Source organism: Mauremys mutica, chromosome 5 (assembly GCF_020497125.1).
Source record: "Mauremys mutica isolate MM-2020 ecotype Southern chromosome 5, ASM2049712v1, whole genome shotgun sequence".
Classification (NCBI taxonomy): domain Eukaryota; kingdom Metazoa; phylum Chordata; order Testudines; family Geoemydidae; genus Mauremys; species Mauremys mutica.
Window position 1 is genome coordinate 36,187,338 of NC_059076.1, and position 26,776 is coordinate 36,214,113.

General features: G+C 37.1%; 1 protein-coding gene across 4 annotated transcripts in view; it reads right to left on the reverse strand.

Annotated features, from left to right (window-relative positions):
- Positions 1-26,776, reverse strand: part of GSTCD (glutathione S-transferase C-terminal domain containing) — a 136,669-nt gene that overhangs the window by 26,771 nt on the left and 83,122 nt on the right. For all 4 annotated transcript variants that reach the window (XM_045018998.1, XM_045018999.1, XM_045019000.1 and 1 more), the window contains exon 6: positions 206-321. In XM_045018998.1, the coding sequence (XP_044874933.1) occupies positions 206-321 (116 nt within the window). The remainder of the gene's footprint in view (positions 1-205; positions 322-26,776) is intronic.

Consider the following 26,776-nt stretch of genomic DNA (forward strand, 5'->3'; position numbering starts at 1 on the left):
CCGCTGTCTAGCTATTTAATTATTTGCAGGTGGGTCTGAACTCGCTTGTTCTCCCTTACAGGATCCTGTCATAGGTAGGCTGGTCCATGATTCCCCTGAAAGGACCATTCACCATGAGACTCTGTTTTGTAGTCATGTCCTAGTGGAATTGTAAAAGAGAAAAAAAAACAGTAAAGTTGCATTTTATACAGAGAACATACATTACCCCTCCACTGCAAAAATCCACAATCACATCTCCAGGTTTAGATAACTTTGTCACCATGGACACCAGATTATTCAATTGCTGCTGTTTCCTCAGAGCACGATCACTGGACATCTTTCCTGAGGATGACAACAAAGGAAATAAATTGATGTTGACTAATTTTTAATAACTATTCCAAAATATTTCTAACTAACTAGTTAGAAGAAAACCATACTGGAAATCCTAACAATTAATGATGAGATTTTTCAAAGCTGTCTAGACAATATAGACAACAAATCACATTTGGCAGATTTGAAAATCTCAGCCTAAATATTTTTAAATTGTTCAATGTATTTCTTTAGCACATTATGGAACTATGTATTCATGTTGTTCCCGTTAAGGCACCCAGATGGCTTTGCGCACCAACAATTACAAGTTGAAGCAAATTGTTGTTATATAGTAATCAAACCCTCCAACTCTACCTTAAAGTGTATTTTCACCCAGTGACTCAGGCTCAGAAACTGAGCTTTGACTCAGATTAGAGATTTTACAGGATAAAATGATGTGTGGTCTTTAAGCACCTTGTCTTAGATTGTGATACTCTCACTCATGTTGAGTACCATCTTACAAGTAGACCCCGTGTATTTAAATGACTCTATTTGTAGAATAAGATGTTACTTGTAGCTGTCTGTAGAACAACTGGAATGTCCTAACTCCATACAAAAGAAAACTAAAACCTCGCTGCTTTCAACAGTACTTGATAAAGCCCATGAAATAGCTTCTTGAGATGGAATGAATTTGTTTGGCTAACATTTATATATTCCAAACATGCTCTTTGTATCAGTGAAACTAATGAAGTGTTGAGGGACCTTGTTATTTGTTTAGATGAAGAAAAAGTCCATAACATCCCTTCTCTTTGCTCAGAAAATATTCAGAGCTGTAGACATTTCTACAAAATGTCATTCATAAGCTAATCTTTGAGGAAAGAAGAAAAAGTACCTAGACAACTTTTCCTTCTTTTTTCTTCTCATTAAACTTTTATGCACATCATGTCTGATTACTTTGTTCCACATCCTCAGAAATATAAATATAGGGCTTTCTTTGAGCTTTCCATTATGGTTGTGTGCGCTGGATATTGCTTACGAACTTCAGGCTTTGTTTGGACTTGAACCCACTGAAAGGATCTGTCTTTTCTGCAATATTCCTTGCTTGTCTAGTCCACAAAAAATAAGCTTCTGCTCAGAATTAAACGAACAGAGTTTTAAGGATAACTTACTACAAGAGCAAAGTACCAAATAATGACTTCTAGCATATTTCCAAAGAAAATGTAAGCTTCCTGATCACCACATCTGCAGGAACAGCTCATCTTTCCCCTAGCAAATTGGGGCAATGTCTTTGTAATTAAATAATCCAACTTTATGGGCAGATTGTGATATCTTTGCTCATGGTACGCAAAGTCAATGGATCTACTTGTGGTAAAAGAGTATCACAATCTAGTTCTTATTTTTCAATTAAAATATAAGAGATCGACTTCTTACAAGTAGCACATACTATGCCATCTACGCAAAGAAAACAGAAAAAAGCTGAAGAAGATGGTACAGTAAGCAATAATATTGAGATGTGTACAGTATTCATCTATGCTAAATAAAAATATTCTGTGTTAAAAGTATTCTTTCAGTAATTCTTTCAGAGTTTATAAATAACTTGAAGCTGCCTAGAAAGGAAAGTAAGAGTTCAAAATTACTTACTGAAATAGAGAAAGTAGTATTTTGAGAACTGTGACTAATTTCAAAAAGTTGAATGTTTATTTTTCTTTTTGGTCTGGTACTGATGCCTGAAACTCCATAACACACTAAAGAAAGAAAATCGCTTACAATCCATTCCTGGCTTGGCTAGAACCAATTTTCTTGGTTTTCCAAAACAATCAATCTGAGAAAGTGCTGCTTTTGATGAAAGGTCCTCAAGTAGTCCCCTGGCATTGAACTTACCCTCCTTGGGTAATTTTCTTTTTCCCAGCCTGGCTTCCCAGAAACTTAAATATAAACATTATACCATTGTTGTTGTCATTCAGGCACTGTCCTTGATTTCCTGCAAAGCATGGGCCTTACTTTCAAAGTTAAGGAAAAGATTTAAAAAAAAAAAAAAGAAGCATTTTTGCTCCAAAGTCAGAAAAATGCAAAAAAATTCTGCACATTCTGATCAAAAGTGGTAGCTCCAATTTGTAACATGAGAACTAGTGCCAGACATAGCATTTCATCCAATAACCTGGGCATTTGATTACATTTTTTTTAGCCTAAAACAATAAATCACCTCACACAATTTAATTTAATTTAATTGTGCATAGAGAAAGATAAGAAAACATAAATTACACTTTTGTGTTAGAAAATATTGTTGTGCTTTTTAAAATCATTCCTATGTGACATCATACCTCAATGATGTATTCTAACATTTGGTACTTCTTGACAGGAAGTCAAAAGGTAAAAACAGAACCTCCAAAAATATATTAAAGAATATTTTTCCCATTTCCCTGACTGCCAGATGCTGGGACTAAACAACAGGGGATGGATCAATTGCCCTGTTCTGTTCATTCCCTTTGAAGGACCTGGAATTAACCATTGTCAGAAGAAAGGACAGATGGACCATTGGTCAGATCCAGTATGGCTGTTCTTATGTTGTTCTGTAACAAAGAAAGACTCAATTACACTTTCTAAAAATGATCATGAATAACACACACACAACTTTCCTTTTAGGACTGGAAACCAAACTCCAGACACAACAGGTCTTTTTTCCTATTTTGTCCTTTGTACAAAAATCCAGAAAACTATGGTTTAACCTGTATAGAATATTAAGATGGTTAACACCAGTCTTTCCCTGTACAACAGACAATTAATATAACTAAATCATGCGTGCCTAAATACTCCTATTCATCTATTCTTTCTTAGTCTTCATAGAATCTAGAAGTAAGCAATATATATTTTTCTTAGAGCCCTGACAGTTTTTTCTTTGAAGTTTACTCCTATAAGGTAAAACCTTCTTAAAGAATGTGACCTTTTCTCACAGTACATTGCAACACCAAAGTAAAACATTTTTCTCTTTTGTAAAACTCTGCTGACAGCCTGCCATACATGCCCAGCAGGTTATATTTTTCTTTTTCATTTGTGGTCACAACAAAAATAAATCTTTTGGATTCATGAGCTGAACATTGTTATTAATCTACATCCTGTGATGAGGAATATAAAAGCCTTCACAGCATTTAAGGGCCTCTTGGTTTGGCCCAGAGAATTAGTACATTTTACCATGCTTTTCTTATGTGTAATTATATTACTGTTGCATAGCTTTATGAGATATATCTCGATTTTAGTAAGGCTTTTGATAGTCACACATGATACTCTCATAAGCAAACTAGGGAAATGTGGTCTAGATGAAATTACTATAAGGTGGGTGCACAACTGGTTGAAAGACTGTATTCAAAGAGTAGCTATCAATGGTTCACTGTCAAACTGGGAGGATATATTTAGTCGGGTTCCTCGGGAGTCAGTGCTGGGTTTGGTACTACACCTCTACCTATATAACGCGACCCGATATAACACTAATTCGGATATAATACGGTAAAGCAGTGCTCTGGGGGGGGGTGGAGAGCTGCGCATTCCAGTGGATCAAAGCAAGTTCGATATAACGCGGTTTCACCTATAATGCGGTAAGATTCTTTGGCTCCCGAGGACAGCGTTATATTGAGGTAGAAGTGTATTTTATATTTTTATTAATGACTTGGATAATGGAGTGAAAAGCTGGGAGGGATTGCAAGCACTTTGGACACGGGATTAGAATTCAAAACAACCCTGACAAAATTGGAGAATTGGCCTGAATTCTACAAGATGAAATTCAATAACAAGTGCAAAGCACTTCACTTAAGAAGGAAAAATCAAATGCACAACTACAAAAAGAGAAATAATTGGCTAGGCAGTAGTACTGCTGTAAAGGATCTTGGGGTTATAATGGATCACAAATTGAGTATGAGTCAACAATGTGATGCAGTTGCAAAAAAGTCTAATATTCTGGGGTGTATTAACAGGGGTGTCAGATATAAAACATGGGAGGTAATTTTCCTGCCACACTCAGCATTGGTGAGGCCTCACCTGGAGTTCTGTATCCAATTCTGGGCGTCACAGAAAAGGAAAGATGTAGACAAATTGGAGAGTCCAGAGGAGAGCAAAAAAAATGTTAACAGGTTTAGAAAACCTGACCTATGAGGAAAGGTTAAAAAAACTCAGTCTTGAGATGACTGAGGGGGGTCTGGTAACAGTCTTCAAATATGTTAAGGGCTGTTATAAACAGGACAAGGATCAAGGTAGGCCAAGAAGTAATGGGATTTATATGCAGCACGGGACATTTAGATTAGATATTAGGAAAAACTTTGGAACTATAACTATAAACCTTGTAACTACGTGTATTGTTCATCCCTTCAGGTTTTTAAGAACAGGCTGAACAAACACACCTGTCAGGGATAGTCCAGGTTTACTTGGTCCTGCTCAGTGCAGGGGGCTGGACTTGATGACTTCTCAATGTCCTTTCTAGTCCTTCATTTCTATGAGTTTATGATTCATCCTTGGCTGTCCATGTTGGTGACATATTAAAAAGGAGAGCTCTGCAAGCATGTCCCTTATTAGTATCAGATTACATATTTTGAAATTTGTAACAATTATCTTCCTCACATGAGTAACTGCTCATCACAGTGAGCAAAAGGTTCACAGATTGCCCTATACTGAGGTAATCAAATGGAGAGTTTGGAATGGGACATATGGTGATTACACTGATGTATGGAGTGATGTTACTAGCCAGCAATATACCTGTCTCTTGACCTTGAGAAACATCTATCTCTTTGTTGCTAAAGGAATAATACCATAGGAAGGAAAGAAAATTTACATTTGAAAACTCTGCATTTCTGAGTCATGTCTGACACACATCAGTGCTAAAACAATTCAGTTTGATATTTTTAATGTAATTTTAGAGGCCTATAAAGATACAAAATACACTGGAAAAGCTTATATCTGGACCAAATGTCAAGGATCTGAAAAAGTTACAAATTCTGCTGGGCTCAGCAGTAGTAAGAATATCCCAGAACAGGACAGGAGTATAGTGTAATTTTGGAACTACAAGAGTTCATACCGGTAACGCCAAAGCCAGATACAAATTACCAAAAAGGCTTTACCGATTGCACTGTGGATTTTCCTTTAACAATCTAATAAAATTAACTTGTGGAACAGATGAATTTTCAGATTATTCCTCATAGGATGTTAAATGGAAGCAATTATAATCCTACAGAGATTTTTTGCGTTTATGTAATAATTTATTAAACACTTTCATGGGTGACACTGGATGCAGGATATAAAAAAATCACACGTGCATTTTTGGAGGGGAAAAATATCAGGATTACCCATCAAAAAATAGCTTTTTATAGAGCCCCAAAACAAATACTTCTCTGGCAAAACTTCCTGGTGAAAAAGAGCATTTGTATTACAATAAAACATACCATGAATCTTTGGTATTTGCTTTTCCCCTTGCTATTCCTTGTTTCTAGCCCCTTTCAGGGAATTTTTTGATTCAGCTTCTCTTACACTATATATACTGAAGCAGGAGGTATCAGTGGACTAAAGCAACGTTTTTTTAAAGAAGTGCTCGGCATTGGCTAGCAACTTGCTTTTAAATCAATGGTAAAACTCCCATTGATTTTAACAGGAGCAGAGTTTGGCTAATGCTTACCACCCTGACTGTTTAAACAAGTTAAATCTTTAATTTTTCAACAATGGAGTTTCAGCGGCTCAATGGTGCCATAAAACGTTGTTTGGATTGTTTTATTACAATGATGGTCAAAGTGGAAAATAAGTGAATAAATAAAAATATTCACTGAGAGACTTTACTTTTATTACTCTTCTGCCTCTCGTCGTGTACTCTCAGAGCAAAAACATTATACAGAAAAGAGAAGTCATTTTTGTATAAAAGGGAGATAATTTTATTTGCATCCAGAAACATAAAATAAACACGATCTTCCAGAATATCTACCAATATCTTGCCATTTTATAAAATGAACTCTGTGCTACAATATGCCTTTTTCATGCAGACAGAAAATTATGCTATGAATAAAAATATCAACCAGCCTTCTAGGAAATACTTTTTCTTAATAGAAGTAAATTGGTGGATTGAAGTACCCAGTCACTGACAGAATGATCCACAAAGCTCTGAAGAATGCTTTTTCTGAATAGCAGTTTATGATGTACTCTGGAACTAAAAAGCTTTGAAGTCCTGCAAAGAAGAGGGCTTGTCTATACAGTGGGGTAATGAGCTCTATGGGGATGTCATTTCTGAAGTGCACTAACATGCATTAATTGACTTGTGTAGGCCCTGCTGGTGTGCACTACAAGTTCCCTAGTGCGCTTTAATAACGTACTGTTTCAAACAGCACTACAGTAAAGTGTCTACATGGACCAATTAATGTGCAACACTTAAGTGTGCTTTAGAAATTACACTCCCATAGAGCACATTATCCCAACATGTAGACAAGTCCTTATCTGTCAGTAACAAAGGAAAAGTCAATGCCTACTTCTTCTGAAACTTCTTGATCTCTTGCTCTCTCTCTCTCTCACACACACACACACACACTTACTTTTCTCCAGCTTTAAATGCTCCTAAAAGTCCCCCACTAAACGGAGAGAAGACAGTAACAAGTGAATCTCCTTTAGACTGGCTTGACAATCGAACTTCTTTGGCTTCTTTTAGTTTTTGCTCACTGGACATCTTCCATGGCCATTGTGTGACTAAGCCTTCACCACTTCATACAAGTGAAATAGATACTCAGGGGGAAAACCCAGTGTTCTATACAAACCCAATGTTCTATACAACATCAACAGAAAGGCCAGCACTTGTTGCTGGCAGTCTCATTAGACATAAAGGTAGATGCCTGCCTAGTAGGTACACACCAACTAGAATGTGTAGGCCCTGATTCTGCAAACACCTGAGTAACTTTACACACTTAAATATTCCCATTAACTTCTACAGAACTATTAATGTACATAACGTGACTTGTGCACAAGTGTTTGTTAGATCAGGGCCTTAGTCTGCACATGTTTAAATGTTTCAACATTACAAGCAAGGAATACAACAGAGGACTTAACACATCTTGCTGGAAAACATTTAACCTCTACTGTCAAAAGTTAGGCTAGAGGAAAAACATTAAAGCATGTACTGTTATAGTATCTGTTTATTTTTATTTTTTATGGTAAAACTAAGTAATATTTTTAGACAATCAAGGAGAAAAACAAACTACAGAACATGATTTTTGAATATGTGGGTCAATAATAAAAAGGTGAAGATGGCCAACTGAACAACATAAGAATGTTTGTTTTTCTAATTTTTAAACTTACATGCCATTCCTTTTGCTCCTATTAGTCAACCTGGTCTCTGTTAAGCTAAGCTTTGTAAAATGGCTTATCACAGGCATAAAAAAAATAACCTTGTCTCATATATACCTTTTTCATTATTTCCTCAAAAGCCCAAGCAGGTAGTAAACTGCCCTTAAACAACTAAAACAGGAAGTTGGGCAGATTCTTTTTTATAATTTAACTGCATTAGAAGAACTTATTTGGACAAAAAACAAACAAAATCAATCTATAAAGAAACAAGTACCACTGGGAGCCATTAAAGACACATGGAGACTTATGCTAAGCTTCCACAAAATTAAATGTAGCTAATTCCTGCTTGTAAAATTGTTTTTCTCAAATTGACATCTTCATGCTTCCCAAAAGGCATCTGTTTAACATCTGACATGCAGCAAACTAAACAAAACATGCTGCTAACATTCATTTTAGATTTTGCTCTCACTGCATCACTTTTTATCCTCTGTATTTTTTACTCTGTTCTTCACCTGATTATGAAGAATCTTAACATACTGAGAAAAGTCAGTGAGTATTATCCCCACTAGCATGTACCTGTGAAAAAGGCACAGGTTAGTGGGACTGTGACATTACATGTACAATACTGTCAACCCCAAAGTTTCAAAAATTGTAAGTCAGGGCACACTGGAAATAGTGAGATTGGTTTAAAATTCCTCAGATTTTATAACAACTATTGGGATCTTTTTGGATGCTTTCTGATCCATTGAGGTTCATATTTTCAAGCTTTTCTGCACAACCCTGAGGACTAGGAATTGACTGTGTTTTAATATGAAAGCTGAAAATTTCATATAATCATACAATAATGACTCCCTCTTCATCCTCTTCATCCTCTTCTACCACTGCCCCCTCTTCACTTCTTCTCTTTCTCCTTCCTTCTCTCGATTCTCCTCTCTCTCCATCTTCATCTCTCTTACCTTCTCTTCTTCAGAGCTCCGTGAGCTGCAGCCATCAGAGGGCAACATAGTCAGACATCTTCAGCAATATATACACCTCTACCTTGATATAACGCTGTCCTCGGGAGCCAAAAAGTCTTACCGCTTTATAGGTGAAACCGCATTATATCAAACTTGTTTGATCCACCAGAGTGTGCAGCCCCACCCCCCCAGAGCACTGCTTTACTGTGTTATATCGGGTCACATTATACCAAGGTAGAGGTGTATATATAAACCTAATTTTATTTATATTATATATATATATTTTACAGAGGTGAAACAGACAGAGTTTAAATAGCTAATTCAGCGAATCGGTATCAGAGCTGGAATTTAGATCTCAGAAAGCTTAATTCTGATCTCACAACAACTTTTCATCAATCTAACACTATTGACAAAATGGAGTTACTTCTGAGTTACATCTAGGGTGACCAGATGTCCCAATTTTATAGGGACAGTCCCGATATTTGGGGCTTTTTCTTATATAGGCTCCTATTACCCCCCACCCCCTGTCCTGATTTTTCATACTTGCTGTCTGGTCACCCTAGTTACATCAGTGTAAATGAGATCAGAATGAGACCAACTGATCCTGGCTTCCAGTCTTAAACTGTACTCAAGAACATATCCCTCCCTCTTTTTATTCAGTTAATGTTTATATGGGCTTACAGAGTAAATGTTAAAAATTATCAGTCCTATAATGCACAACCTTTCAGACAGAGAAGTTACACTAAATTAAACTCTGAGTTACACCTTATGCTCGTTCCAACCTTATAATCCCTTTATGACTCATTTTATTAGACTTTGAAAAGGGTATGTTGTTTGATTTTGGTATTAGCTTTTAAGCAGCTTAGGCTCCAGTCACGTAAACAAGTTTACTTTTTTAAGAGAGAAACCTTATAAACTATCAGAACATGATTTACCCTTAGAAAAAACAAAAACAAAAAACCCCTATAACCCTTAACATTAAGAGCAATTAAAAAAACCAACCTACATTTTGGAAATAATACTAAGGGAAAGTATTACAGTAAAGGATTGCCAAAATGTTTCCATTCAAGTTAAAATAAACTAAGACTCTCAGCTTAAAATAGTAAGCAAAACTGATCTGCATTAGTTTATTAAATAAGAATGAAAACAGTACTGAGCAAATCTACATCGCTCTTCAACCAATTTAATTTACTTGTTTTATGAAACATGTTGCTGTTAGGGAGAAAATTAAAAACACCTTAAGACTTGTTCATACTCATAGGTGAAATTCACTCCTGTGCAGAGAGAGAAAGCGAGAGCACAAAGCCTATATACCACTTTAGTCCCACTAAATGGGACTTAAGCGAGGCACAGGCATCATGCTGGCCCTCTGCATTGAGGTGAATTTTATCACAGTGTAAAGCAAAACATTCACCAATGAACTTTACTGCAACACTGTAGCTTTATGTTAGCTTATTTATATTCCAACACTTTAAATGTTATTTTTAAATACTGATATTATGAAATGACTTACTTGGGTATTTTAATGCACTCGCTTTTCACCCAATGGAGACCTATATATTTATTATTATTTAGATTGTATCTGGCGATAGTTTGAAAAATAATCATATTCCGAGTCTTTAGATGAAATGGCTTTTCCACACTAGAAAATTTTTGCTTAAAATTTCCCACGGTTGCTACTATCACTTCACTTGCACCAATGGTGGCAATAGCAAGAATGATAGTACACAAGGCACCAGCCTCATTTGCCATTTTAAGGTAGACTGAACATGGTTAGAAAATGAACCAGTGCGTTAACACTGGCAGCTGCTTGGAGTCCTGTATACACCAGCACTGTCATAGTTGCTTCCTCCAGCAAAGCTGAACCCAATGTAGCAAAACAGTACCACTCGTAGCTGAACTGATTGTAGCACAAATTTTCTAGCATGGACATAGCCTATAAGAAACAATGCTTCATAAAGATATTATTTCAGTTTTACAGATATGTAAATTGAGACTTGCCAGGAACAGAACTCAGATATTTTCATTCCATCTGCTGATCTAACTACTAGAGTGTTTATCATTACTGAATACTAAATATACTGAAATATGTATTTTTGTGTGTAACAATTTAAGCATTCATGTATCTACAAGTCAGTACTTAAGCATGTAATTCAGTATTATATATCTCCTTTGGCTTTGTTTTCTCTTTTTATTTTTCCCTTCCATTATATAAATTTGAATCTCTCATCTTCATTCTGTCCTTATCTGTCTTCTCTTCCCTTTTCTTTTTCATCCCTCTCTTTCCTTTCCTGTCTTGTCTTTTCTCCTTCTCATTGTTTTTCAATATCATCTTATTCCTATCAGTTTCTTTTCTTCATTCCTAATCTCTCTTCTGTGCCACATTCTGTCACTTCCCTTCCCCAAACCCAAAATCTCACTACTTTTTGGTAACCAGTGCTCTTACTCTTTCTTTTTGTTTCTAATCTTGCCACCCTCTAATCCACCCTCCAGTTCATGATGATTCAGCAAAGGTGCTCGAGTCAAGAAGGAAAAGGGAAAAAAAGGAAAATCAACACAAACATGAAAAAAGACTCAAAGGGAAAAACAAAATGTTAATCTAGGTTTAAAGCAAAATGTAGTCCTCAGTAATAATGAAAGAAAAAAAGCATATTGCATGAAAAGATGAAACAGAAGTCCATGCAGTACCTTTGCATAAGATGACCAAAGCCAAGTGCAATGAGGAACGTCATCTCAGCAGTACTGGATGAAAGGTCTGAAAGATAGCTTACAATCCTATAATCATCATTGAGTTTCACCACACATTTAACATACAAATCACTTTAGTAGGCTTTTTTGTTGTTTTTGTTCAAACAGACTCTCACCATTTTGAATTTTCCTCAGCAGAGAGCACTAAAGAGTTTGGGAGACAGAAGAAAAGGTGGGTGTGGAACAGTTATAGCATTTGCAGCTATAACGGCATGAAAAATCTTGGATGGTGACAGAGACTCTTCAGTCACTACAAAATGAAACACTCAGTGTGTGAAGTGTTGAACATACAAATTCAAAATTAACTGGGCCATTCCAACAACTGAACAATATACCATATATACTCGATCATAAGCCAGTTTGTTTATAAGCAGACCCCCCCACAAGATGGATAAGTAAAAATGGAAAATTTTTGTGATCCGTTCATATCCCGATCCTATAATTCAGGGCAAACTTTGGCTCCCAGGCCATCAGGATAAGCCACTGGTGGGCTGAGATGGTTTGTTTACCTCAAGCGTCCACAGGCATGGGGGTAAACCTAAGTGTCCCAGCGCGCCAGCTGCTTACCCTGATGGGCAGGGACAGCAACTGTGGGGAAATTTTTTTTTGGGGGGGGGAGAAGCTGGGAGTCAGGGGATTAACCCCTGTGACCACCCCCCACATGACCCCACCCCTAGCCCGGGACCCCCACACTCTCCCCATCACATCCCTTCCCACCTTATCTGGGGAGGGCCAGGGGAGGATGTCTCTGGCCTGGCTGGAGCTGCTCCAGCAGGCTGGGCAGTGCGGCGCAGCCTGCTTCAGTGGGCCAAACCGGGCAGCGCAGCCGCAGCATGTTCCAGCGGGCTGGGCCAGGCGGCACGGCCGCAGTGTGCTCCGGTGGGCCGGGCGGCACAGCCACAGCCTGCTCTGGGAGGCGGGGCTGAGCGACACGGCTGCAGCCTGCCAGCCCTGGAGCTGCAGCTGCTTCGGAGGCTGGAGGGAGAGTAGCATGGCCAGAGGCGGAGACACTCTGGCCCCTCCTCTTCCCTTCCGGCTCTTTTGGCTGTGCTATCTCTCCTTGCTCCCTCTGCTGTGTCCCACCTCTCCCTCTCTATACCCGTTCATAAGCCGACCCCCTTCTCTGGTCCTTCCCTTTTTTACTAAAAAAAATTCGGCTTCTGAACGAGTATATACGGTATACAATATGGCTGTTTATTTATATACAGACTTCAGAATGAGACACTTCAGTTACATATGTTGCATGAATTAAACCAAATGCTCCTTGTCTTCATATTCTGTGGTGAATCCAAACTAGTCTGCCATCTCATTCAGGGCACCACTGCAATTATCAATGCTTGTTTAGCCTGATCCTGTGTAAATATGAGATTTATGGACAGGGCCAGCTCCAGCGTTTTTGCCACCCCAAGTGGCAAAAAAAAAAAAGCCGTGATCGGCTCTACTGCCGGCGCTTCATTCTATGGCGGCAATTCAGCAGTGGGTCCTTCCCTCCGAAAGGGACTGAGGGACCCGCCGCCGAATTGCCGCTGAAGACATGGACGTGCCGCTCCTTCCCGTTAGCCACCCCAGGCACCTGCTTGCTGCGCTGGTGCCTGGAGCCGACCCTGTTTATGGAAACTGTTAGGCTGGATCAATACTGATCTATAAAACAGTGCCTCTGTTATTTATATAGTTTTGCTTAGTTAAAAGGAGCAAAACATTGTTTAAAAGTTCATGTGAAACTTTCAGTGATTAAGTGCTTTCATCATACAATTTTCATTTAACATGCAGTAACTGATTGGCTACTTGTAGCTTTTTATTTTTTTTTGTCCAGTTTGAAAGAAAAAAAAACAAAGCTAAAAACAGAACTGCAGGTTAAAAGTATTCTTGTAAACATTAAACACAGTCAAATACTGTAAATACCTAATAAAAGCTAGGAATGTTTTCTAAGTGGTTTTAAACCACACCACTGAGTTTTAACAAGTGTTTTCTGATCCTCTGACTTCTAACAGCAGAATCTGTTTTCTGTTGTGCCACCTGCTCCTACTGTAAAAGCAGGCCTTCAGTATTAAAGTTTGAACCACCTCCGGGACTGTATCCTGAAATAAGTTAGCTTGTATCACAAAATGTATGCATCACAGACTGAAAAAAAGTGTGTTTTTGATTAGTACTTTTCTTTTCCTCACCCTTACTTAGGTCTGTGTTTTCTGACTCTCCTTCATATTATGAAAGAGATGATGAATATGTAAGGGCCAATACCAAGTGAGATGGCAGAGTGTCATTTGGGTATAATTAAGTTATTAAATTCAAGTACTGAATGATGGTCATATACTTTTTCATACCGTTTACCACAGCTGGGTATGGTTACCTGGTATTTCTCAGATATTTTAGTTTCACTGTGGGTATCCAGATTGGTTCAGAATCAACATTTTAATACCTATCCATTTTAAATATTTATCTTAAGAACTTTTTGCATAATATCTCTCTGTCTTGACTCTTTTGATTCAAAGGGTTTGCCAAACCACTTTGATACACAGCTTCCCTGCAAGAATGCTCAGAGGCTTTAATACATTAACATTTATTCAGAAAGATAATTTGCCAACATCTCTGCTGCATTTATATTTGCCATATATACAGTAATTATCCATATAAACAGAATTAATACATTTGGGGTGTTCATTTTCCAGCCTTCCCCTGCCCCCATTAGCTTTTTCATTGTCTTCAGTTTGCACATATTACACCTGCACACCTGATACACCACACCCAGAACCAGATAAAGCACACAAATAATCCAAAAACCGCAAATGATTAGAATTTATTTGACAATAAACTAGTGCAAGAAACTTAAAACAAATATTTCCTTGTTCTGTTTAAATATGTTACAAAACAAAAGTAATAAATGGTTAAACTACAGTTCTGTGTATTGTGTGTTAATTGATGCAGTCCGGTGTCTCCTGGCTAATACACATTGTCTCATTGTACATCCTTCAAAGGAAAGGCTGTGAAAAAGACAATTCTTTCACACAAAGGAAGCAAGAGGTGATTTTACTGATTAGCCAAGAACCAACCAATGTGTGAACACTAACGATTTTATGCCATTCCTTTTTCGGAAAAGCATACTTTAAAAAAAATGTAAAATTGTAAAATAGTAGCTTTGTTTTATTTTTTTAATTATGTTTACTCATTTTAAAAAAAATCACAATCAGCTATTCTTTAGGCTTATACTGAAATTTTCTTAAAGAGCCAATTAAATAGGGAAAAACTTTCTGTGTATCATTTCTGAATGGTGCATAAAGATAACAGTGGTATTTCTGAACTGTTGTTACACAGGATTAATACGGATTAAAATACTTTCAAAGTATTGTCTGTGTAGTTCTCAAACACAAACGTATTTTTTTTACGTAAAAGCAAAGAAGAGTTATCCTTATTGATATAAATTTAACAGATTTTCAGAACATAACTCATGCTCACAAAAATTTCCAGTTTAGCTAATCTGTAAAATCCAAAATAAAGACAAAAATCAGCCCAAGTTTCCAAGACTCTGAATTTATACAATTATTATTTAATAGGTACTCCCTGCCTAGCTAACAGCTAATCCAACTTCAAAAAGATTCTAGCTCTCTTGCATTGCACAGCTTTTTTCAGGGTGGGCCTTTGCATTATTTTTAGACAATTTATGAAAACAAAGTGTCAAGAAATCCATAAATCCCTTTATCGGCCTTTGAAATAGAGACGAGGGTCTGGATGGAAATAAAAACTGTGTGCTCTGCTGTGAATGTGGGCACCAGCCCAGTTCTATACTCAAATCCTCTTAACTTCACATTTAAAAACTGAAGGAAGGAGGACGACAGAGACTTGGACAGTTTGGTCCTCATATAGCAAGCTTTTCTGAATAAAAGCAGGCTTATGAATAATGTAGCAATTCTCTACATGTGTCCGTTTTCATGCTAGTTAAGGATGTGCCTAACTGCACAGGTTCTACCTGTGGCTAAATGCAATTAATTTCCATAAATTGCCGCTAATGCAATATACTTAAAACTGCATTGTGAACATATTGCATTAGTGCTCCACAAATTCCACTTACTTCCTATCCACTTCCAGACTGAATTTAAAGGCCTGGTCTGCACCTGAAAGGTCCATAAAGCACAAGGCTATCTCAAAGTCTATTATCCCACAAAGACAGCTATGGTCCACAGAGAGGATGCAACTAAACTGATTTATGACAAGACTCTTTGGTCAATACGGCAGGCTATTTTCAAGGGGCAGGAGCCTAGCTATGGAACACCTTACCACAGATCATCAAACTAAACCTAATCCTGACCATGTTTGGGTCTAAATGCAAACTTACCTTTTTGAGGGGGACCAGCTTCTCTCAGGACCAATCAACAACAGAGAACATGGATGGAAATAGGAGAAGATGGAATGATCAGAAGAAACATCCCAAGAGGAATAGTTGATTTCCCTGACTGGTTTTATGAAGATCCACTCTTTCATCTGGTTATGTTGTAACTTTGTTTTGTGAGAACCTTTTGTTTTACCAGCTGTTTGATATGAAGTATATATTTATGGACCATCTCTACAATATCTTGCTTTGTTGGAATCCATTGCCTATCTCAACAACAAGATAAATTAAATCAAGTAACTTAACAAAGAGGTTTGGCCCTCACTTACCAAGCAATGCCAAAAATGACAGCAGACAGAACACTTCTCAAGCCACCTTTCCTTCTTTGGCCCGCTCATCCCTCCAGCAATGTAACTTACTGCACCCAGGCACCCACATGCTTACTCACTGCGCTGATCTGAAAAGTTGAGGAGCCAGGAAGTAGAGGAACCACTGGATGTAGGGACATGGAGGCCCGAAGAGCTGTATTGGGGTGGGGAGGATGCCACAGCAGCTGTAGCCACAGCTGATTTCCTCTTGTGGAGGGACAGGAGGCTGCTGTATTAGACCAAACCTTGGATTCCACATCCTTTTAAATGTACAGTGTGAGCAGCATCCATACACTGGCTATATATCTGGCCTTTCACACTCCTGGCATACACACTCCAATGTTGCGATCCCTTCTTTGGAATGGGGCCCCCGCAGCCCAGCTGTCCTAAGCCTCAAGACCAGTGCAGACCCTCCAACTCTCCCTAATAGCTCTCCCACATCCTCTTCAGAGCTCCTTCCCCCATACATACTCTTGATTACTGTTTCACCCTTCAGAAACTTTGTGACAGTTAAAGCAAGAGGGACACAGATTTTACAGAGGCACGTATAAACTACATCCTTTTTCCTCATAGACAAAACACAACAGTTATTCAGATCTACAGAAAAATGAATTCTTATATGCAAGACCGTGCCCTCAGCTTCCTCACCCTTCCTGAGACTCCTTTGGATCTTAGTGCCTTCCAAGGGGTCCATGATTCTTTTGCGCACCCCATCCTACCCAGTCTTCTGGCTCTGGTCTCCCCAAGGATGGTCAGCGAGAGAAACAGCTCAGATCAGAATTTGCCATTTTATAAAGTTCCAGTTCCCTCCTGAGTGGCTCCAAGGTCCTCATCAGGTGATTTGCTGGTTAGTTCCAGCCCACCTGCACTATCAGACTGGGAAAACTGATTCCTCTAGGCTGCTGCCAACTCCTTGAATTAGGGTACTTCCATCTGAATGGAAGACCATCCAGGCTGACAACTCTTGTTTGCTCTCCATTGTTAGCCCTGTGCTAGATGCAAGAATTTCTCCTGATACCTCTTGGGTGTTTCAAGACTTCAACGTCAAAGTGAAGGCACAGTGCAGGTTTACAATCAAAGTAATGTTCACAAAACAGAAAGGATTTGCATATTAATATAGACATACAGAATTACACTCATCTATCACAGATGCTTGGGCGAGGAGCATGCCAGCTACCCACTGCCCAATCCCCACATCCCTGACCTTCCCTCTTGCAGCCAGCCAGGTCCCCCACCCACTGAAGAGAAATAAGAGCCCCTGACAAAGATGGTAGCCAGGGAAAAGTTCAGTTCCCTTCACAACAAGGGCTGCCTTATGAGACCAGCAGTAGAGTGCTCAAAATGCTTCATATTCAAAGTTTGATGCTCAAGACCTAGAGACAAAAAGCCAAATGCTTGTATCTCCAGCAAAATTTTGGAGACTTGGTATGAACAGATATGTGGTAGGAGGAATAAGATTGAACGTCCTCACACTCCCTTCTAGCACTGGGTTCTCTCCATCAGAGAAGGGAGGAAGGACAACAGAGTTTACACCCAACTCTCTCTAATGTATTTTAATTGTTGTGTGGCATTAAAATAGTATGGTGACAGCTACCTTAGAAATACTTTGACAGGGAGACATTGGACCACAGTCTTTAGTGGGGAACTACAGATTGATATATAATGAATAAATTGCATATATTCAGTCATTCGTAGATTATCTGTTGGATTTTTGTAAGCACTTCTGGAATTGATTAGAAGCCAGCTGAAATTAACAACAAACTCCTTTTCAGTAGAAATGAATTTTTCATTACCATACGTCAGCTTTCTAACTTTTCCAGTAGCTAGATTCCTGATAGCAAATGGGGTCCTAGTGGTATGCCCTCCCATTTAACTTCAAAAGTAAATTGAGAAAAAATTCAGAAATAAATACTAACAAAGTGATATATCTAAGCAGACTTGGTCTAACTTTCAGCACATTGTTCCAACTTTGCAAAATATCCACCTTCTGGAAAAGAAAACTACATCCTTTCTACGGACAGTGAGAAGACATGGTCCACCAATCAAAATGAAATGAGCACACACAAAATTATAGATTAAGTAAAAGATTTGTGGCTACATACCACTTGACTACCTCATAAATTGCATGTGATTTCTAACACTGGTGAATGAATGGCTTATATTCTCTCCATCTATCAATTGTCATTTAAAATATAATTTCTGATTAAAAGATTCATTGAGCTAATGACCACTTCTTCTCATACATACCTGGTATTCTATAAATTGAATATTAAGATATATTCATTAATACATTAGATTTTACATATCTGTTCAGCTAATTATTTGATTCCATCTTGTGGTAGTGCCTATTATAATTATTTATACATCAAGAAGTTTTTCAAAATTCATGTATAAAACTCCATTTAAATGAAAAGTGAAAGATATTCCTTTTGCAGAGAACCTTATTTAATTTTTACTTTTAAGTTTATGAATTGTTAGTAATATGTTTAGCATCTGTAGTTTTCCCCAGAAACTTATTTATATTGTTTTTGTATTTATGATGTGAAGTTATAAATAAATATCTCAATAAAAATAAAGTATAATTAGTCTAAATATGGACCCCACAATATTGGCCAAAACAATAACCAGCAGGACAAAAATGTTAGTCGAGGGAGATCAAGGAATGTTTCTACAAGATCAGACTATAAATAGCTCAGAATATCCACATTTTAACCAAAATGGAATGTGTATCATCATAACAGAATAGGCCTAATAAGGAATCAAAGACAAAAGTAAGTTTAGACACATAAAGGCTATTTGTCATAGGGACTTTTGTTTGGTATATTTGATGGGAAGAACTTTAACCTTAATATATACAATAGGATTAAGCAAATGTACACAAAGCTAAAATTTTGTTCTTGGGGAGCATGCTATCATCTCTTTTCTGTCAAAAATTCTCTCACTAACCCAGAATGCACAGGAAGACATGCAACACCTGTACTTCAACTGTACATCTCATCAGATCTGGAATTTAAGGCACAGAGAAAAAATTAGCTGTAAATAAAATATGCTTGTAGGTCCATAAACCTATTTATAACTGGTTTGGGGTGGAGGTTAACAGCTCGCAACCCCCCATTTAATAATCTCGCGACCCCCTGAGGGGTTCCGACCCCCAGTTTGAGAACCTCTGGAGTAGAGGCACTAGTATGAACTTCCAACAACAGTTATGAGGCCAGTATATATAGTTCTCCCTCTGTTATTGTATCTAACGTATAGCAGACCTCTCAAAATCCCTTAACCATTCTTTTAATATGCTACTGAATCATTTTAGCTTTGGGAAGAGGGAGAAAAGACTCCCAAGAATTTTGCTAGAGAATAACACAGATGCAACACATAGTGTGGTATAAAAACATAAAAATCTGGGGGCAAGTGGTAAAATAGTCTTGATGTGTTCAACTCTGGAAATCACTTCCCCCTTTGATTCAACAGAGACCAAGTCTCCTGACTTTCAATGGATGTTGTAAAGCCCATCTGATCTCTCATGATTTTGCTTCAGTGGGGTGTTGGGCAAGAGAGCTGGTAGGTTAGTATAATGCTTGTTTTGGAAAGGTCATATTTATCCCTAACTTATTTTCATTATTATAACAGGCAAGTATAAAAATTCATCATTTTGTGTAGTCAACTGGAATTCAGTTAGTGGATTAGGTGAGCATTTTCAAGCTGATTCCGTGATTTAATCAAGCAATAAAAACTGTCACAATGGCAAAACATTCCTAAAATAAATTATACTTATAAGGTGCATAGGCCTTACACTGGTCTTCTGCTCAAAGGTCAATTTCACCCAATATGACCCAATATGCACAAAGGCTCTGCAAATGTTTGTTGGGGGAAATATAATGCTTGCCAGGTAACCAGGTTCCCAAAGAAATATTTAATGTTTTATTTTTTCTCGTCTCAACTTATCCACATATACATATCAACTACAGTTCATATGTAACATTTCATCAAATCTAAAGATTCATGAAATTAGATTACAAAAAATTAATCACGGGATCATAAACATTCTGCATTTCTCCCAAGTTCCCTTGCAAAACACTTCACATTATTTTGCAATGGTCACAACTTAAAAATAACAATGATTTTTCCCCTTATTTGCATGTCTGTCAATGGGAGTGACAGCATGGAATAAATTTTCACTTCTGAGGTAATCTTTTTTTTTTTAAAGTGAGGGGAGATTTGTAGTAAAAAGGCTCTTAATTTGTAGAAAATAGTAAATATAAAGGGTATTTCATAGTACTAGATAAATTCACAGTTCAGTATTTTACAAAGAGCTTGCGCATTCAACTGCTATCACAGTGAGAAGAGATCTCACTGAATTTATATGCCGCATGTACTATATTCTCATTTTTTTTAACTTTTTTAAAATTGTGTCAATTTATTACAGGAAAAAGAAGAAGGGGAACCAGTTTCACAAAGCTTTGTCTGGGAGTTACAAGTCTGGGCATAAATTGCATTCCAAATCCTTATTTCCAGATGGAATGGATATAAATCTATTGCGGGTAACAAATTATTACTACAACAGTCTTCTTGCTTTTATACTGAAATTACATTCACATGCTGCAACTAATCAATTTCAGGAAAATAAATTATCAATTTAAATATGACCTGTAAATAATTTCTGTAAATGCAGCAGTAACAGTCAGGGTTAGAGGGACCTTTTGCATATAATTAGTTTAAAAGTTAATGCAACATAAGCATATTTTAAATTTGAGGTACATATTTTACTACTAATCTATGTTGACATCAGTGGGAATTTGGAGTAGAATATGACCCAGAATATGCTGAACTACTCTTAGCTACTGGTGACATACAAAACATAATGCTAAAGCAGAAGAAATGTTTTAAAAAAATGCAAAATCATCTTCATTAAAGAAAGAGAAAATGCCACAAGGATATTAATATTTCACTTTTCTTCAGCGTTATCAGTGTACTGTAAATACATGAAAAACTAGCAAACAATATATACAGATGATCACAAACATGGAAAAGAAATGGCAAAGAAAGAGAAACTGTAAATGATAGAAATATCCCCCTCTCAATCGCTCTCCAGGAGGCAGCCCGGGCTCAGGCTCTCCTCCCCCGCCGCATCCTTCAATCCCTCCCTGGGAGGTGGTGGCGGCAGCAGGGCTCCAGCTGTCAGCCCCAGAGTGGCAGCAGCAGCGCAGACGTAAGGGTAGCAATGGGGTGCTATTTAGTGCTCCATTGCCATCCTTACTTCTGCGCTGCTGCTGATTCGGGATTGCCTTTAGAGCTGGGCACCCAGCGAGCAGCCGCTGCACTCCACTCTGCCTTCAGAGCTAGGCGGTGGCATATGTACTTGTGGAGGGGAGGTGGCATAAGCAACTACAGACACTAAAAGGAAGGACATGATCAAATAAGTCTGAGAACCACTGCTTTATATAATTGTCCATGATAGTTTGGTATACAACACTGGTATAGTTGGACGCAATTTTAAAACACAGATTAAGGATCTTGTAAGAATTTAACAAATGATTTGACCATACATAAACATCAGATTCATTATTTAAAAAACAAAACCTGTATTATATAAATAGTGTTCGCTTCCTTGGCTGTTCTGTTGTCTATAAGAATATTAATCTTCAGACATTCATTATGATTAAAGTTATATTATTAACATAGTTAATTAGTTCCATAACAGAGATTTACAGGAGTCTGTCCTAAAAACATGAGTAACTTCATATAATATCCAGTTCAATTCAATGAGAGTACTCACATGAACATGTGTTTTCAAGATTGAGGCCTTAGTATTTGTCATTAAAGCATATTACCATACCAAATTGATTAAAATGATTCAACAGTTGTCCCTATATAGTAGTCTCATTTTATTTTAAATCAACTATCTTGCTTTGTTTCATTTTTAGATATGAGGTGACATAAATACTGATAATGTGTATTCAGTTGGCTATTTAGTCCTAAACCTATATGCTATCTTTCTAGGGAAAAAAATATTTACAAGTTTAGATTTATGAAATGGCATGGTTTTTTTTTTTAACTAAAATATATTAGGGGCTTTTATTTTCTCTGAGTCTAGTAAATATAAAGTAAGCCACAGTATAAATAAAATAATCTTCACTGGTTAAATGTTTAAGATCCAATATTTTAATTTGTAAATACTGTGTTAAAGGAATTATTGTGACAGCAAAACCATCCATGAAAAACAACAAAATTGAAAATACATTTGTTTGAAATGTTTTTGCAAAACACAATTCAACAAATTAGTTCAGAGATGAAGTATCTGAAATGTAATTACAAACTGAGAATGTATTAGATATATCATGCAAAACTAATACATATAAGTTAAAAACAACATTTATTAGGAATGGGCATCCGCTGTCTAGCCCACTAAATTTTAACTCACCATCCATCTAAATCTCTGTGAGGATGAAATCTGGGGCAATATAATGACTCCAGCTTGTAAACAGAACTCACAGCTGGCTTCAAAGAGAAGTTCTACTTAAAGACTGATGACATGATACAGGCCAACATCTCCTGAACATATTTGTACTTTTGGACTAGATTTTCAAAAGTGTCCAGCACTTCCAATTGGGACCATATTTCAAGAGATCAACTTCCACTTAGGCATCTAAATGAAACAACCAGATTTTCAAGAGTGCTCATCACGTGGGTCTGATGGGTGCTCAGCACTTCTGAAAATCTGGACACTTTTTTAAAATGGGAGCTGTTGTGTGTGGAGCTCCTTTGAAAAAATGGCCTATACTCTTTGCTTCAATTGCCTTTCATACCCACTTTAACATATTCATATTACACAGCAAAGTAGTTTTGTCTTAATTCTCTACTTCCTCCTACTTTCCTAATTTTTAATATTATGTCCCCAAAACTTTCTGATCTGTTTACAAAAGGAGAGTTATCTACTTTTTTTGTTAGACAGAAAATATTCTGTCACTTCAAGGTCTTCTGTTTTGTATTCAGAATAAACAAGACAATAAGGGCATGATCCCACGATCACTGAAGACAATGGAAAGACTCCTATTGACTTCAGTAGGTTTTAGATGGTCCTTAAAACTTGGTATGGAATACTGGAATCTACAGAGTACTTTATACAATACAAGTATCACATCTTGTTTCTGATTCTACCTATTTACTAGCAGAGCTATCTTTTAACATGACTAGAGGAAAGCTTTCAATAATTTTCACAACTCCATAATCCTCTTTTTTAATCAAGGTGCTATACAGTCGTTCTGTTTAACACATTACAACGCAGATCCTTGCTCCTCACCTAATTATGTTACAATTTTCTATAATCAACTGCATTTGCCAAAAGCTGGCCCAAAGCTCTTAAATGATACCAATTCCTTTGAATCTGATTACATAGCCTCATTATCTGCTGTCTCTGAGCTTTTGTTTTATAACAGTTCAATTGGCACAGCAATTGCCGCTGTTTGATTGGGGGTTGTCAAATGAGATGTTTGACTACTCCGTCTCTACTTGCAAGAAGGTAAGGATGGTCTTGCAAGTGCGGAGTACAATGTTAGCTGTTCTTTCTCTGACCTGCCCAATCTAAATGCAACTTGCTGATTTGTTTTCCCAATGGCAGGGGGGAGGACTCTCTATTGCAATTTCCAATACTTGAGGTGTGTAGACATCAGTAATGCTTTTTTATTTTTAATGTGATTCCCCGATACCTGAGACAAATTTTTAACCGTGATAATCACAAAGCATAAAGCTTCTGCAATCAGAATTTAGCTGACTGATGACACAGGAGACAAAGTAGGATACAGTTTTTCTTCTGCAGCTAACAGAGGTCCCAGTCCTGGGGTCTGGCTGAATTCAAGAAGTTGCAAAATCAGGGCCAGAGACTGCAATGAAGTGCTAGGAGGAAATACTCAAAAGCTGGTTAAGCCGTCTATATGGCCTCTGGAACAGGGGCCAATGATCTGGTCCTTTGGTTTTTGAAGTATGGCTAATTATTCAGCTATTATCTAGTTATAATCTGAGAATGTTGTTATAGCTTAAAAAATACAGTTCTTTAAAATAAAAAAAAATCCATTACTATATTATAATCCTAAAAACATTTTAAATAAAGAAAAAAACTGCATATGAAAGGTGCTGAAAAAATAGATACAAGTCTGACTGTAGGAATTCTGATTATAACGTTTTCCAAATATAATAAAAGTCTGCATAAAAGCAGAGAGGAGAGTAGGTTTTTTTGTTTGGTTGGTTTTCTGCAAAGTAATTCCCCCTGGAGGAATCTTGGACTACTGTTTACTTTTAAACAACAACAAAAGTCTATAGTGTGTTTGCGTGCATGCATAAACACACTCCCAAGGCCACCATCTGAGCTGGAGTAAACTGATATAGTTTCCCTGAGGTCAGTGGAGCTATACTGATTTATACCAGCAGAGGATATGGCCTATATACACTCTTTTTCAAAGCTAAACAAATCGTCTTAAATTACTTGAAAACAACAAGATTTGCTACAAACAGGCCTCATTATTATAAGAGTTTATTATTTATTTCATCATATTTATTTGGTTGAAGGTTGACAATTTTAGCAACTCTTTCACACACACAAAAATTGCTCGAGTGACAGAAGATAAATCTGCATTTCATTATCATAAGCACCAGTAAAAAATTCACAAAATATGCTTTTAATTTTATTCATGCAGCATTAGCTAGATGTGTTATGACAGGACTAAGTAGCCTTTTGTGATACTTAATTTCACCCTAAAGCTGTTTTTAGTTAATTTTAAAAACACAGTAATCTTCTCATCAGTAACAAATATCACTGCTAAATTTAAGAGACCAGAAATAACATAGCTGACAGAAGTTAAATGAACACTATGTTCTGTTCCTCTTAGATACATAGAAAGATGAAATCAATAGGAAATTAATATATTTTGGAGCACTTAGGTATGTGGCATATTTTAGGTACAAAACAGACATTGTGTATTAAATAAAAAGTAGGCCCTAAATTTATCTCACCAGTTTTTTAAATATGTTACACAGTGATTCTCTTAGATAGATACATTTAAATGGACACTAATAAATTAAGACCCTGATTCTACTAGCACTCACCTTGCTTAATTTTTTACACATGAACTCGACGGCACTACTCATGTGTATAAACCTAAGCACATGCATGTTTGCAGAACTTGAGGCATTAATTAAGCCCAAAACAACAATTTTATAAAAGAATGATTTTATAAAAACTAAGAACAAAATAAATGTTTCTATGCTTTTTTTTGAAATTTTTTAATATATTCTGTTCTTAAAGAAATATTTCCCTGAAGTGTTTCAAACGCTACAGTTCTAAAGTGAAACTGTCCTCATTCATTTTCATTGTTCAAGCTGAGAAAAATGCAAAAAGTTAATAAAAGGCATACATGTTGACAAGTAAACTAAACTGTAAAAATTCTTTCACTTCAGGGTTACTAATGAATTTTATTTTCTTACAATATATGAGTTTCCAAGCTAGAAGTATCCCTTTAAACATATTCAAATAAACTAATATTGGCAAGTAGAAATATGATGTTGTAGAAACCAGAATGTTTTGATGCACCATCAAAACGTTCAGTGTACTCTAGACCAAGCAATGGTTAGGTCTGTATTAAAATAAACTCTAAGGAAACTGCATTTATGAGAAAGACAAAAATGTATATATTCATAAACTCTCTTCCTAGAGGTTAACTTAATCTTGCAAGAGAGTCAGGAAAGGTTACAAACTGAGGCATAAAATCTGCTCACCAGCCCCAGTGATGAAAAATTAATGAAGACATTTTAGAGGGCCCAATTCTTGGGACTCAAAGACTGGCCACATGTAGTGAAGTGAAGTGTGAACAACCAATGAGTTTTAGGATAAATCACTGTATTAACTCTACTGATCATTTTATATTGTGAAGGCTAGTTCCACAACACAAATAGCTACAAACTTTGTTTTTCGAGGTATTTTTTTAAACAACCCTGATACTGTGCCCTGGGTGGGAGTATACAGTACACAATGCTCTCTACCATATACTTTACAATCAACAATGCTCACCCGCTAACTGGAGTGTGTAACTGGTAGACCCATGAGGGATGGAGACACACACACCACTCCCTTTCCGGGTGAGGTTCCCCTCATCTCTCCTACCTGTGGCATGGACAGGTTGGGACTCTGCAATCCACTGGGGTCTCTGGGCAGGCCAGGTGGTGTAGAAGTGGCACTGCCTTCATACCCACCCTCAAGTTTGTAGAACTGGGGGCCACTTGAGCCCACCTAAATTCTGCACTGGAATGACCCTGCTGACTAGTTCAGGAAGGATTCTTCACTGGTTAATAGTTTAATAAAGTTGTGGGCTCTGTATTTAACCATACTCTGGCTTGTGTGCTTCGTTGCTTCAGTGTCTGTGTCAATATACACTGCCCACTGTATGCTTGTCCTGTTTCTGGTAAAATAGTTACACCACAGTTTATAAGCATCATTAAGGCACAGATGGTGGAATGTAAACAAATCTGCTAACTATTAAACAACAAAGATGATTTTGGAGGTAGAATATGGAAATAATACAACCTCAATTATTTTGTTTAGAAAGCACTTGAACTCTAAGATCTAAAAAAAGCCTGATTGTCCTGAAGATTTGATATATCACCTCTACAAAGTGTAAGTAACTTCATCCAGAATAAATCACTGCAAACCAATATTCCAATATAGATCAACAGGGATCACAACTGCGTCAAAGTGTCCAGCACAAGTATACAAGGAGGAATGCCAGATACGTATTGCAGATAAGTTGTAA